Here is a 12,428-nt window from a genome sequence, read left to right on the forward strand (position 1 = left end):
AATTAAAAATGATATCCAACTTAATATCTTTAAAGAGCAGAAATAATCGGCCAGCAGGCCCTCACAAATAATTCAGATTTTAGAGGGGTAATTATTGACAACAGTGTTCATTTCAAAATTGTTCTCAAAGCTTACGTGCCACCAAGTTTCTTGATTATTTTTTGGCCAGCTGCTGAGACCTCAACTGTCTCTCTGGAAATAGTTACGAAGCTTCCGATTATTATTATTATTATTTATTACTAATATAGGCCTATAATGGGTAGATGGGAGCTGAAGTAAAAAGTACTTTTAACATGCACTTTCTGAAAAGAGGAATTAGGGCATACTTCTAAAATGTTCATTCTTTATATTCAAAATATGTCACTTTGTTACTATGTTGATGAAAAGTTCGGAGCTTCCAGGGGCTTCCCCTACCCCACCGGAGGAAATTTGCGGCTTCCATTTCCCCAGCCATAACTCAGGCCTTCAGCCTTGCTTCACTTTAAAGGGCCGGTCACATTAATTTTTCCCAACTGTTACGACGCTTCAACTCACGGTACATTGAGATCGCCTATTTTCTATTGTGCTTCCTCTTTTGACATTATGACTAAATAGAATCAATGCCCAGTCCTCAGCTGCCTTAGAAATATTGCCTTACATTAATATAGTGTAACTGGTTACCCAATTATAAATGTTAAGTACGACCTGGACCCTCAAAGGCGGAATGTGAGCTTCAGTGGCAGGACCTTTTATAAAAGTTATGTATATATCAGTATACTTGGAATTAACTAAACACTGGCAATTGTATGTTTCAACAAAGGTTCAGCATTAACAGCTCAATGAACCAAAAGGGCTCTTGGTATTGAGTGTTCAGAAATACGTCAGTGGAGACTGGGGTGAGGAGTACTATAGGAAAAACATTAACAAAGCAGACAACACTCCTTAGATATTTAGCAAAAATCTGTGCGCATGCTTACGGGGTGCTGCTCAAAATCATTGTGTATCGGATTATTAAAGACGGTAATGGCGGTGACTGCCATTACCATCCTTACAAAAAGTAGTTCCACATTATTGACTATTACATTATTACACGCGGTGAAGATACACAATGATTTTGAACTGCACCCCGTGAGTATAGCTGTGCATGCTTTGAAAAAAAGCGCGTATATAATACATAGTATTGTGTAAATATTGTTTAATGGTGACATTTACATCAAATAATGAAGCTGGAACTGTCATTTAGTCTGAAGTTTAAACTAAAACCTACCTTCTATTTGTCATTTCATATCTAGAGCATTATCCATTGTCCATCTTTGCTTGGGTTAACATGTATTATCACACATAATTGGTACACAATTGTTTGTATAAACCATTATTGGCAAGGTTTGTAATTGCTGTGTGTGCAGACGACGGTATCTCGGTAGGAATACCTCAAAAGGTGCGTGTGACATTTAGCACGCGCCCCATGGATGCGATTACCTCGTGTGAATTGTTTATTTTTGCATTAAGCTTAACTTTTCAGAATCTGGATTTTGTAGGCTCTTATAACTAGCACGGTTTGCACAATTTAATTTTTAATACTAATTTTGCCTAAATATCAGCAACTTTTTTTTTTGTATAGTTACTAACTAGGCCAACTTTTTAAACAGTAATCCGTAATTAAATCAATACTTACATTGAGATACAGAACCACTAATCATAGCCATGAAGGCAAAAATGAACACGTAAATCTGCAACATCTTGCAATCCGCACAAACCATAACAGATTAAAGTGTGGTTCTGTTACAATAGTTTACTTATGGCGATACCATGCTCCATCAACCCTATTCCTTTACAAAGTTTCACACAAAATCAATTGAGTGAGAACTATATACAAAATTTACAATACAATATAAAAGTCAATTGTACTGTGGAACTACTTTTCGTAACGGATTACTAAGGATGGCAATGGCAATGGAGTAGCCGTGTATTTAGATAGAGTGCGTACATTATACAAATAATATACAACCGTTATGCGCTTTCTGTAGAATTTATGTAGGGAGAAATGAAACCTATGTAAATATTATTTGGTGTCATTCACATCAAATAATGAAGTTGGAACTGTCATTTACTCTGAAGTTAAAACTAAAAATCCTTTTCATTATATATATATATATATATATATATATATATATATATATATATATATATATATATATATATATAAAAAAATATTTTTATATTGTATATCAAATGACTTACGTTCAATCACATCATAGTTATCAAACTACCAAAGGTTTTTAAATGATGAAAGCGTTACAACTACATAAAAGCAATACATTAAGGCCACAAATATGTTTCATATTTTTACTATGTTTTATTCTTTTCTACATCACATATCGTCAAAACGTTTATTTCAAAGGCTGCTATGCTTATACAAATCAAATGTATGTGTGTTAGTTCGGAAATAGGTCTACGTCTTTAATTAATAATATTATAATTATGAAATATCTTTCTCTTTAAGCGGAAGGAAGAAGAAGCTACGGTATAAGAAGGCATTAAAATTTGTGGTAAGTATAGGGTATTAAATTAATAGTACTATTAAGATTATGTGAAATGCAATAAACGTCTGTATTTCTAAGGAAGTTGAAAAAGTTCAATATATGCAGTAACATAATGAGACTGTGTGACGAATCAGTTACCCAATCAGTACTTAGTGTCTGCTGTATTGTATGTGGTAACTGTATAACTGGGGCTGACCAAATTTGTCCAAACGCGATAATTTTACTGTGATATTCTTAATAAGAAATTAATCTAATCTTGCCTTATAAGACACACCCTCTGCATGGAGACATAATAGTTCATACGTTTAGAATATAGGCCTAATTAGAATGCCTAAACTGGGAGATTTAGGAATTCTTTACTGCCTTCATCAGTTACAGAATATTGTAAGAGAAAATTAACATAATGTATGTTGCAAGTGGATTTTATCTATTTTTTATGCGTGTTATTTAATATTATTATTATTTATCTTTTTTTTTTACTGGTTCCTAATTAGCAATAAGGAAGGAAAATTTCATAATAGTATCTTGTCTTTTCATGGCAAAACAGATATCTGTATCTCTATCTATGTATCTTAATCATGACCATTCATTTATAGCAATAAAACGATAGTTTGAATTAGAATGCATTTCCAAGCTTAGAAACCTTTTCTTGAGTTGCCAGAGCTCTCCTTTCTAATGATAACCAAGATGAGCTGTAAATAAAAAAGTAATTAAATAAGTCATGTGCTATGCTACCGAAACATCCATAAAGCAAGTATTATCGACAAACATTTAATTAAGAGACACGAGAGATTTTAATCTTTCTCCCATATTAGTAATTATTACAGGGACAAATGAGACATGTTTCGGAAACCATTTTCCAATATCAGTGTGAAGCTTACACCCGTGTATGTAAACTTTATTATGCATACATTGTTACTTATCCTAACAGCTGAAACACATTCTCGCTATTATAAGCGTATTCAGAAAATTCAGATAGCTAAATAGAGAGCGTGATATTCAAGTGCGACAGTTGTTTATTTAAAGAGGGTTTTTTTCCCAATTCTCTTTGAGTTTTAATTGGTAGGAAGAATTTGCCGAGTCCAAAACAGTGAAACCGCTCTCATCAGAGAACCGACGACAGGATTCTGCACTTTGCAAATGTTGAATCATTGTGTACAATATTACATAAAGTACATAAATGTAAATTTAATATTAGTTTAAAATATACTTCTGCTTGACAACATAATATTTGTAACTATATTTAATAAGGAAGACAAATAAATATAATGTAGGCCTATATTATTTTAGGGTAACAAGTCTCCACAATACAAAGTATGCGTATTTTAAATGAATCTTTATATTTCCTTTCGGAGTAAAGAGTGGAGCTTAACAAAAATATATTCAAAATTCATTAGCTTAAATGCTGAGACAATATCCTATTCCTACTTTTTGTTTACCAAGCAGTTATGTTAACTAAAACTGCGACCTAATTTATCATCCAAAATGAATTAGGGGAACACTAGGGGAGTACATCTTTTACAAGTTTTATTAGTGTCAAAAAGACGAAACAAGTTCATCATAAAGTGTTGAATTTCAATCGTGTGTACTTACATTGTTCACAGTTATCACCGGAAAATCCATATTTACATTCACAGGTATACTGACATTGCGAACCATCTTTCTCTCTGCATGTTCCTCCATTTTTACAAGGATTATTATCACATGGATCATCAGAGTGTTCTGGAAAAATAAAAATAATAATAGTAAATATTAATAAAATAATAATAATAGTAAATACTAATAATGGTAAATATCAATAATAATAATTATAGTAAATAATAATAATAATAATGATAATGATAATAGTAAATAATAATATTAATAATAATAATATTTATTATTATTATTACTATTATTATTATTACTATTATTAATAATAAAATAATTTATTTGTGTCTACTGGGCTAAGAATTAACTATAAGACCCCACCCACTCTTTACGTCACCCTCAATACACTGTACACAATAAAGTAACACATGATCAGATATAGTGTGATTCGGTCGTGATTTATTACGACAAAAGGCAAATGGACCGTCGCACACGATCGGTGTGCACGGAGCGAGGTAATTACAATCCGCAACGAGAAAAGGGGTCCGGTTATGATTCCACACGAGGAAATGCAATAGGTTGAAATTATTACGCAGACCGAGTGATACCAATTGGGGTGTACCTACGCCCCTTGACACAAAGAGTTGAAAATTTATTTGTTTACTGGTCAATTCATTAGTGTACTTAGTCGATATTTTGTCAATAATTATTCCAAAAATACTTTCTTTTTTCAAATTTAATTGTTCACTAGACTGTTATCTTGCTTTTTACTGCAGTCAATTGGCAAACTAGACCTTTTCGAAGTGCCACACGTGTTATCAAACAATCGCACGTGTTTGCATATGCTTGTACACTGTCGTTTTTTAGGACCTTAGTAACAATATCAAATGGGCCAGGCTTAGCTGAAGGGTCCATAAGATATGATTAAGATATGACAACTTGGGTTCAGACATCTTACTTTGACAATATCTGCCTTCAAAGCAAGGTTGGCAATTGCATGCTGCTTGGCAAGAGGTTGGATCAATGACACATTCTCCATCATTTTTACAAGGGTTTGTTGTGCATGAGGTGCCAGATCGATCTGAAAAGAGAATGATATTAATCAGTCAAGATAAAATGTACAGAATTGTGGATCCTTAAAGACATTTTCCGTTAATGTAAATAATTACTATTGTTCATTTTAGTATAATTTGGCATTGCTAACTGTTTAGCTAACTAAACTAAGCTAACTAAATTGTAACATAACTTGGTCTGTTTAGGTAATTAATTTGCGAAATTATAACCAAAATTTTGAATTGTCTTAGTATATTGAAATATAATATTAGCGGTTTAGAGCGCACCAACAAAATACCAGACACATAATAGGCCTAATACAGATTTTATTTTCTTGTTTGCACTGATAGTAATCAATTTTTGAAGTAAAAAAGATTATTTTCTATAGTCAACAACTTAATTTAGCTTTTCAAATGAGTTTTTACATTTTGTACTCACTTAAAAAATGTTTTATTTTATAAAATAAATATTTTAGACTAAATTGCACAGGTCCATCTTTAAAACACTTATCTTACTTATTTCGCATCGGTCTCCGGAAAAACAATGGGAACATCGGCACACAAACTTAGTACAGTCAGCAACGTCAGGAATACAAATACCCCCATTCAGACAACTGTTTTCGTCACATGGGTTGATGCCTGAAAACATATAGACACACTAGGTAGAACTTTCTGAACGCATCAACAGGTTATTGGAATTTTGAACAATTTATGTTAAAGCCAACACAAATACTTAATTGTAATATAAGCTCTCAAACCCTTTAAGTTTTATTACAAAATATGCATAAATGATATTTTTGAAAAATGTCTGTGTTTAATTAAATCGTACTTAGGCAAATTATCAATTCTTATATCACTATTAAATAATAAAATAAATAATGTTTATATGTATCGCATAATATAGCATGTTAACGAGATTATCTAATGCAATATAAAATAAAACAAACTAAGTAACTAAAGTAAAATTAACATTTATTGTAGATGTTTTACTAATTTGAAAAATAAGCTTCAGTATCCTTGTATATATGTTACTTTTGAACGAGAAATATTTAGTAATGAAGATAAACCATAAACTTACGTGTTGTGCAAGACGTTCCCGTGTAACATTCTCTACATTGACATTCGGTTGAACATGTATCCAAATCTGCTACACATGTAGCTGTAAAACCACAGTTAACACCAGCGCATATGTCCTTAGCTGTATAATATAACATTGAAACACGTAAACATATATGACGTAATGAACAATTCATATAAATATTATGTCTCAACATAGGAAGAACAGTACTTAGACAAATAATCTAGTAATAACAAGTTAATTGTTGAATAGGACTGGAATACACATAGGCCTACTTTATTATTATATGGTAGACGAGACGAGACGTGTTATTTAGAAGGCACTTTAATTCACCGTGTAACTTTAGTTAATTTTAACCATTTTAACAAATCAGCGTTACAATAGTTATTCAAAACCTACCAGTTTGGCATTTGTTTCCTTCAAAACAGTCCCGACATTGGCAGGTGAAAGAACACGTATCGATATTTGGGATACATGTTGCACCATTCTGACAATCGTGGTTAGCACATGGATCTCGAACTGCAGAAGAAAATATAAATATATATTCATACTAAAGTACGCGCTATCAAATTAGTGATAGCGTAAGCGTTACATTAAGAATATAAAACTATAGGGCCTAATTATGGTGATATTGAATTCTAAACCAAGACGTTGCCATTACATATTAGTTGCCTCCCAACAAATTCATTAAGCCAAAGTGATGGATAGAGGAATATATAAATACTTATATTAGCATAATGCAATAAGATGTACTGAATAAACTCTGCATAATACAGTATGTAGGCCTATATATATATATATATATATATATATATATATATATACATACATATATATATATATCGAGATAAACTTAAGCTATAGATTCCCACAGTATTGCTGTTTTTCAGTATTACGTCATTTAATGTATACCTATACACACAGACATATATAATTATATATATAAGCTTTATTTTCTGAATATATAAAAAAACAATAGTTAACACAAAACAAATTGTGCCACAGATAATATTAACGATAATGATGCCAATCAAATTTAATATTAGAGAAGAGTATGTGTAAGCAGTGTGTGAATTAGGATGTGCACAGAACAACGCATGTATACTTACGTTTCCTACAAATATCATCTACAAATATTACTAAACCTTCCCTTCTAGTGATTAACTTAATATATTAGTATGGTATAACCCTTTGAATTTCTAACAAAACACACCACTCTCGCAGGAATCACCAAAGTAGCATTCTCTGCAACGACACGAATACGAACAGTCCTCAATATTCTTCACGCAGGTCGCCCCGTTTAGACAACCGTTTACCTCACAAGGATTTAATGCTTAAAAAGAAAAGTGAAAATAATATATTTACATCTTCAATTAACCATAAAAAAGAGAAGAAAACGATGTTCATGTCCACATCTTTTAAATGTTATTTACATAGAAGCTCAAGATTAATATATTTTGTAAGATCATTAGCCACTATTGCGTTTATTCTGCAAAAAAATTAACAATTATAATAACATAACTCACCGACTTGGCATCGATCTCCTGCGAAGCATGGCTTACAATTGCAAGATGTCTCGCATCTGCTAAGATCAGCGTTACACGTTCCACCGTTTTCACAGTTCACTCCGCTACATATATCAACAGCTTTTAAAATTAATATAGAAAAACTTAATTTGATATTTAAATAAAAAAACGCCGATAAAACAGTTTTTCTTATTTAATCTTTTATTAATATTGTTTTTGATTAAATTTTTGTTGCGATCTATTTTTTTTTCAAATTACAATTAGGCCATAATATTATAGTGAAATACAGAGAGGCCTATTTTACGTACAATAACTGTACATTTATTTGTGACTGCAAGGTATGAAAAATTTAGTGATGCTTACGATTCTGACATCGGTCACCAGTGTAACAAGATGTGCATGAACAAGATGTTTCACAAGTATTCAGATCAGCATTGCATGTTCCTCCGTTTCTACAGTTAACACTACGACAGATATCAACGGCTATGAGGGAAAAGTTTTCGGCCTGTAAATAACATTACTATAGGAACCTAGCTAGAAAATCATATTATCGTTTATTAAAACAAAAATCATATTGTAAAAAAGCATCTAGCGTGATCGTTATGTTTACTGTACATTAAAAGTATTGAAAACTCTCAAACTTTGTGGGTTTATATATTATAGTTTGATGTAAATTGTAAAAATAAATTGTAAAACTAAACACTGACTTACCTGTTTCTCTTATACACATCTAGATGTGTATAAGAGACAGATACACACAGACATATATAATTATATATATAAGCTTTATTTTCTGAATATATAAAAAAACAATAGTTAACACAAAACAAATTGTGCCACAGATAATATTAACGATAATGATGCCAATCAAATTTAATATTAGAGAAGAGTATGTATAAGTTTGAGATGTAATTTTATTCCACGTGGAAAATTCAATAATAAATACAAATATGCAATACTACACATTTTTAGTTCCTTTGTGACCTTAGGTCACAGAGGAACTATTGGGATGATACAGATGTGAAATGTGTGTATGAGATGTATGGCAACAACCTGTCTGTATGTCTGTAAACAAATAGACTCCTAAAAGGTGCTTAGCGGCGGGTATACATTGTGCCCAAGAGGTACTGGTGGACATGTAATTGTGTGGGAAATGTTTGTTTTTTTCCTTTAGATAGAAAATGTAAGTTGTCACGATAAAACATATACCCCTACCACCGGTTTTGAGTCGTTTTTTAGTCCAAATTTTGATTTGTGCATGCTGTAGTAGTATGTATTTTTTTCGGAGATGTGACGCTAAACAATGCAATGCAACATTTCGAGATCTAGTTCCTTGTATACTTGCTCATTTCGCTGCTTGTTACCATACCACGATAGCTATAAATTGGCAAGTCCAATTAGATTCAAATTTAGGAAAATGCAATGAATGAATTTGGTGACTATTAATTATCAGAATTCCCAAAGTTGTACAAAGGAACGTACACACCCGCAGGGTTCTGGTTTATAAACGTCGTGATAGGTATTTAATAGTAATGATATTTTATAGGTTATAAAAGAATTACAATTTACATCGGATAAAATGTTTCGTGACAAAATGTAAAATATTTTGATATATTCACAAGATCAAAAGGCACAGGGTTGGATTGAAATGGAAGATGAGCTCATTAATATTTTTTCTCATAGGCTTCGGCTTCTATGCAACATTGTTTCATAGAGTACACTTACATGTTTGACACCTATCGCCCGTAAAACATGTTCTACAACTACATGATGTTTCACACGTGTCGAGGTTTGGAACACATGTTCCACCGTTTTGACAGTTGACGTTGCTACAAATATCTAAAGCTAAAACAAAGTTAATACACATTGTTATTATACTCAATAATTCAAAAGGGTAAAATGAAGGTAGAAAATATATATTTTTTTAATTATACAGATATTCTTTAGGCACAAAAATATAAGTATTAACCATGTTTTAACCATTTAACCATTATTTCATTAACAGCTTAATTGGCCGACAATGCTTTTTTGCGTCTCGTGTGCAGAAACTTCAAAGCTGGGGTGATTTTACATTCCAATGATTATGTCGTTGCTAGGCCAAGCTATGATGACAGCGCAAACCTCTCTCTATGGCACTGGTGAACACGAAATAACACCTAGTAACATCGTTTCATCGTCCTTTTAGACAGTGCATAGAAAGGCATAATGGTTAGGATACATGGTGATTGAATTATAAAAGAACTGAAAAATAAGGTAAGACTGAAATAATTCATAATAATGTTTTCAATACATTTTAATCATAGGCCCCTATGTCTACCAGAAGGTTAGGGTTCCTAATAACCCTTAATAATATCCAGAATAATGTATTAATCCTCGTTGTATCGCTGGTATCCCAAAGATCCTAGCGTGAAGAGAAGAGTGTCAGTGCACGTACTACTAACACATCCTTCTAATACGTGCAGCTAATGGATGCGCACCAGTAATCACTGAGCAACCGGCCACCATAACCAACAGTTTAATTTATGATATTATACAAAGCAATTATAGCCAAGTACTTTCATAAACTATAGGCAATAAAAGTCTTGAGCCATTATTTCCTACAAAAATTGCCTTCAGACCTGAGGACTTCAGGCAATTGTTTCAGGAATTAACAGCTTCTTCGCCTTCTATTTCCAATAGTGTACTTAAAACTGAGTATTGTTTAATATTGATGTATTGCTAACATCGCTTTATACTCTCACAAGAATAGATTTGATGAAAGCTCTAGTGTAAGACGGAGGCAGCGAAACTATTATACTCACCATTTTGACACCTATTTCCACTGAAACATGATCTACATGTGCATGATGAGCTACAGGTATCAAGGTTAGGAACACACGTTCCTCCATTTTGGCAGTTTACGTTTTGACAGAGATCAACAGCTGTTTTGATATAAAATAATTTATGAAAATAAATACTACCAACTTTGAAAAATTATTTCATAATTAGGTGTTACTATAAATAATTGCAGTGAACGTGTGTGATTTATGCAAGCAGATAATATAGGATTGCTACATCTCCTGCTAGTCAAAACCTACCTTTATTATCTGTGCAGAAGTGCCATCGGAGGTGGGAGTGAATGGTACTTGGGCGTCCGAAAATGGACAAAATGGGATCAGATGAGCAAAGCAGGTTTGATCACAGATTCGATATTTTATTATTATAATAAATTTAATACCAAAATACTGGTATAATAATAATTTTACATTACAGAATTTATAGTTAGTACATTCCCGACTCTCTGAAAATGTGAACCTTTTCCGATTTGGGGTGTGTACGCACCCATTACACCCCACCTCACTGGATACGGTCACGGTCTATATAATTACCTGTTTGACAGGTGTTACCAACAAAACATGATCTACATGTACATGAAGTTCTGCAAGTGTTCAAATCAGCGACACACGTACCACCATTTTGGCAATTAACACTACTACAAATATCAACAGCTACAACAAAAGATAAATATATTTAATAGAAAACAACCAGATAAAATTATAAGTGATGCTACTAATAAATAGAAGAAAAAATATTGAAATATTTTGCCAGCTGGATAAATTTTCTAGTAAGAAATATATTGTGCATTAAATGAAAACCTTATTATAAAATATAATTTTTAATTTCACAGGATGGATAATGTTTTATGTTTATTAAGGCTTAGGGAGTTGAGAGAAGTTCTGTTAGAATTGTACCCAGTACGGTACCCTGGGAAAAGGAGGCAGACATCTTTAAAACTACAGCACTACGCTAGTTCCACTCCACTTGCTGTATCACATGCACTTACCAGTTTGACATCTATTTCCAGTGAAGCATGATTTGCAAGTACATTTAGCTTGACATATATTCAAATCAGTAGAACACGTGCCGCCATTTCTACAGTTAATTCCCTTACAAAGATCTACAGCTATTGATAAAAAGTAAACCAGTTTAACAATTCTGACATTCACAGAATATATTAATTTTGTCATAGTGAAATTTCAAGATTTTCATTTAATAATTGTGTGATATTGTTAAATATTAGGCCTATTTTATAGCATCTACATGGTAAAAATAAGGGGGGGTAACTACTTTAAAACGCAACCACACAATGGAAAAGCAATACAATGATAAATGTATAAGTTGGAAAAAGGCCACCACAAGAAGCATAGATTTAAAACGCGGCGACTTACAAATGAAAAATAATGAAAAGAAATAATTCTGGTACTAGGATTTTGTGCGCTTTATACAGTTTAATATGCAGTAACTTACGATTTTCACACCTGTCTCCTGTAAAGCATTGTTTGCATTTACAAGACGTTTGGCAGGTGTTCAAATCAGCTACACAAGTTCCTCCATTTTCACAATTTGTATTCTGGCAAATATCGAGAGCTGTTGAACAAAAGTACGTAGTTGCATGATTATGTCATTATACAACAAAAGGGTTATTTGTTTATGTATATAAACTAAATAAACGATAGTAAAGTTAGAATAGATGATCAAAGAGAGAAGTATTTATGTATGGAATATATTCATAATTAAAATAACGAAAATGCAATACAGGCTAATCAGTAAGCCTATATATACCTATATATACGTATAGGCCTATATATACGTGTATATATATATATATATATATATATAT

The 12,428-nt window shown here is 32.2% G+C and overlaps 3 protein-coding genes across 3 annotated transcripts in view; all 3 read right to left on the bottom strand.

Moving 5' to 3' along the window:
* LOC117109608 (low-density lipoprotein receptor-related protein 2-like) overlaps positions 1 to 2,161 on the bottom strand; it is a 51,599-nt gene extending 49,438 nt beyond the window's left edge. The window contains exon 1 of the mRNA XM_033251988.1: positions 1,655 to 2,161. Coding sequence (XP_033107879.1) covers positions 1,655 to 1,739 — 85 coding nt within the window. The 5' untranslated portion in view covers positions 1,740 to 2,161. The remainder of the gene's footprint in view (positions 1 to 1,654) is intronic.
* Positions 2,162 to 2,311: 150 nt separating this feature from the next.
* On the bottom strand, positions 2,312 to 9,028 carry LOC117109556 (fibropellin-1-like). The gene is made up of 10 exons (XM_033251926.1): positions 8,978 to 9,028; positions 8,132 to 8,273; positions 7,769 to 7,888; positions 7,456 to 7,575; positions 6,642 to 6,761; positions 6,243 to 6,362; positions 5,681 to 5,803; positions 5,071 to 5,193; positions 4,116 to 4,244; positions 2,312 to 3,214 (listed from the first exon to the last, which is right to left on the bottom strand). Exons 1-10 carry the CDS (start codon positions 9,026 to 9,028, stop codon positions 3,195 to 3,197), a joined length of 1,068 nt encoding a protein of 355 aa, XP_033107817.1. The 3' UTR covers positions 2,312 to 3,194.
* Positions 9,029 to 9,461: 433 nt separating this feature from the next.
* The window catches only part of LOC117109613 (fibropellin-1-like), an 8,303-nt gene continuing 5,336 nt past the window's right edge, over positions 9,462 to 12,428 (bottom strand). The window contains exons 10-14 of the mRNA XM_033251995.1: positions 12,056 to 12,175; positions 11,592 to 11,711; positions 11,137 to 11,256; positions 10,570 to 10,689; positions 9,462 to 9,613 (exon numbers count right to left, since the gene is read on the bottom strand). Coding sequence (XP_033107886.1) covers positions 9,477 to 9,613; positions 10,570 to 10,689; positions 11,137 to 11,256; positions 11,592 to 11,711; positions 12,056 to 12,175 — 617 coding nt within the window. The 3' untranslated portion in view covers positions 9,462 to 9,476. The remainder of the gene's footprint in view (positions 9,614 to 10,569; positions 10,690 to 11,136; positions 11,257 to 11,591; positions 11,712 to 12,055; positions 12,176 to 12,428) is intronic.

Source organism: Anneissia japonica, unplaced genomic scaffold (genome assembly GCF_011630105.1).
Source record: "Anneissia japonica isolate Jap-2015-1 unplaced genomic scaffold, ASM1163010v1 scaffold287829_len2072220_cov186, whole genome shotgun sequence".
Classification (NCBI taxonomy): Eukaryota; Metazoa; Echinodermata; class Crinoidea; order Comatulida; family Comatulidae; genus Anneissia; species Anneissia japonica.

Excerpts from the sequence above, each read along its gene's own strand:
- LOC117109556 (XM_033251926.1), bottom strand. The coding sequence starts at position 9,028 with ATGCACAAATCAAAATTTGGACTAAAAAACGACTCAAAACCGGTGGTA. Across the intron at positions 8,274-8,977 it reads ACTCAAAACCGGTGGTAGGG|GCCGAAAACTTTTCCCTCAT; the intron begins GTATATGTTTTA and ends TGTTATTTACAG. Across the intron at positions 7,576-7,768 it reads AGGAGATCGATGCCAAGTCG|CATTAAATCCTTGTGAGGTA; the intron begins GTGAGTTATGTT and ends TTTCTTTTTAAG.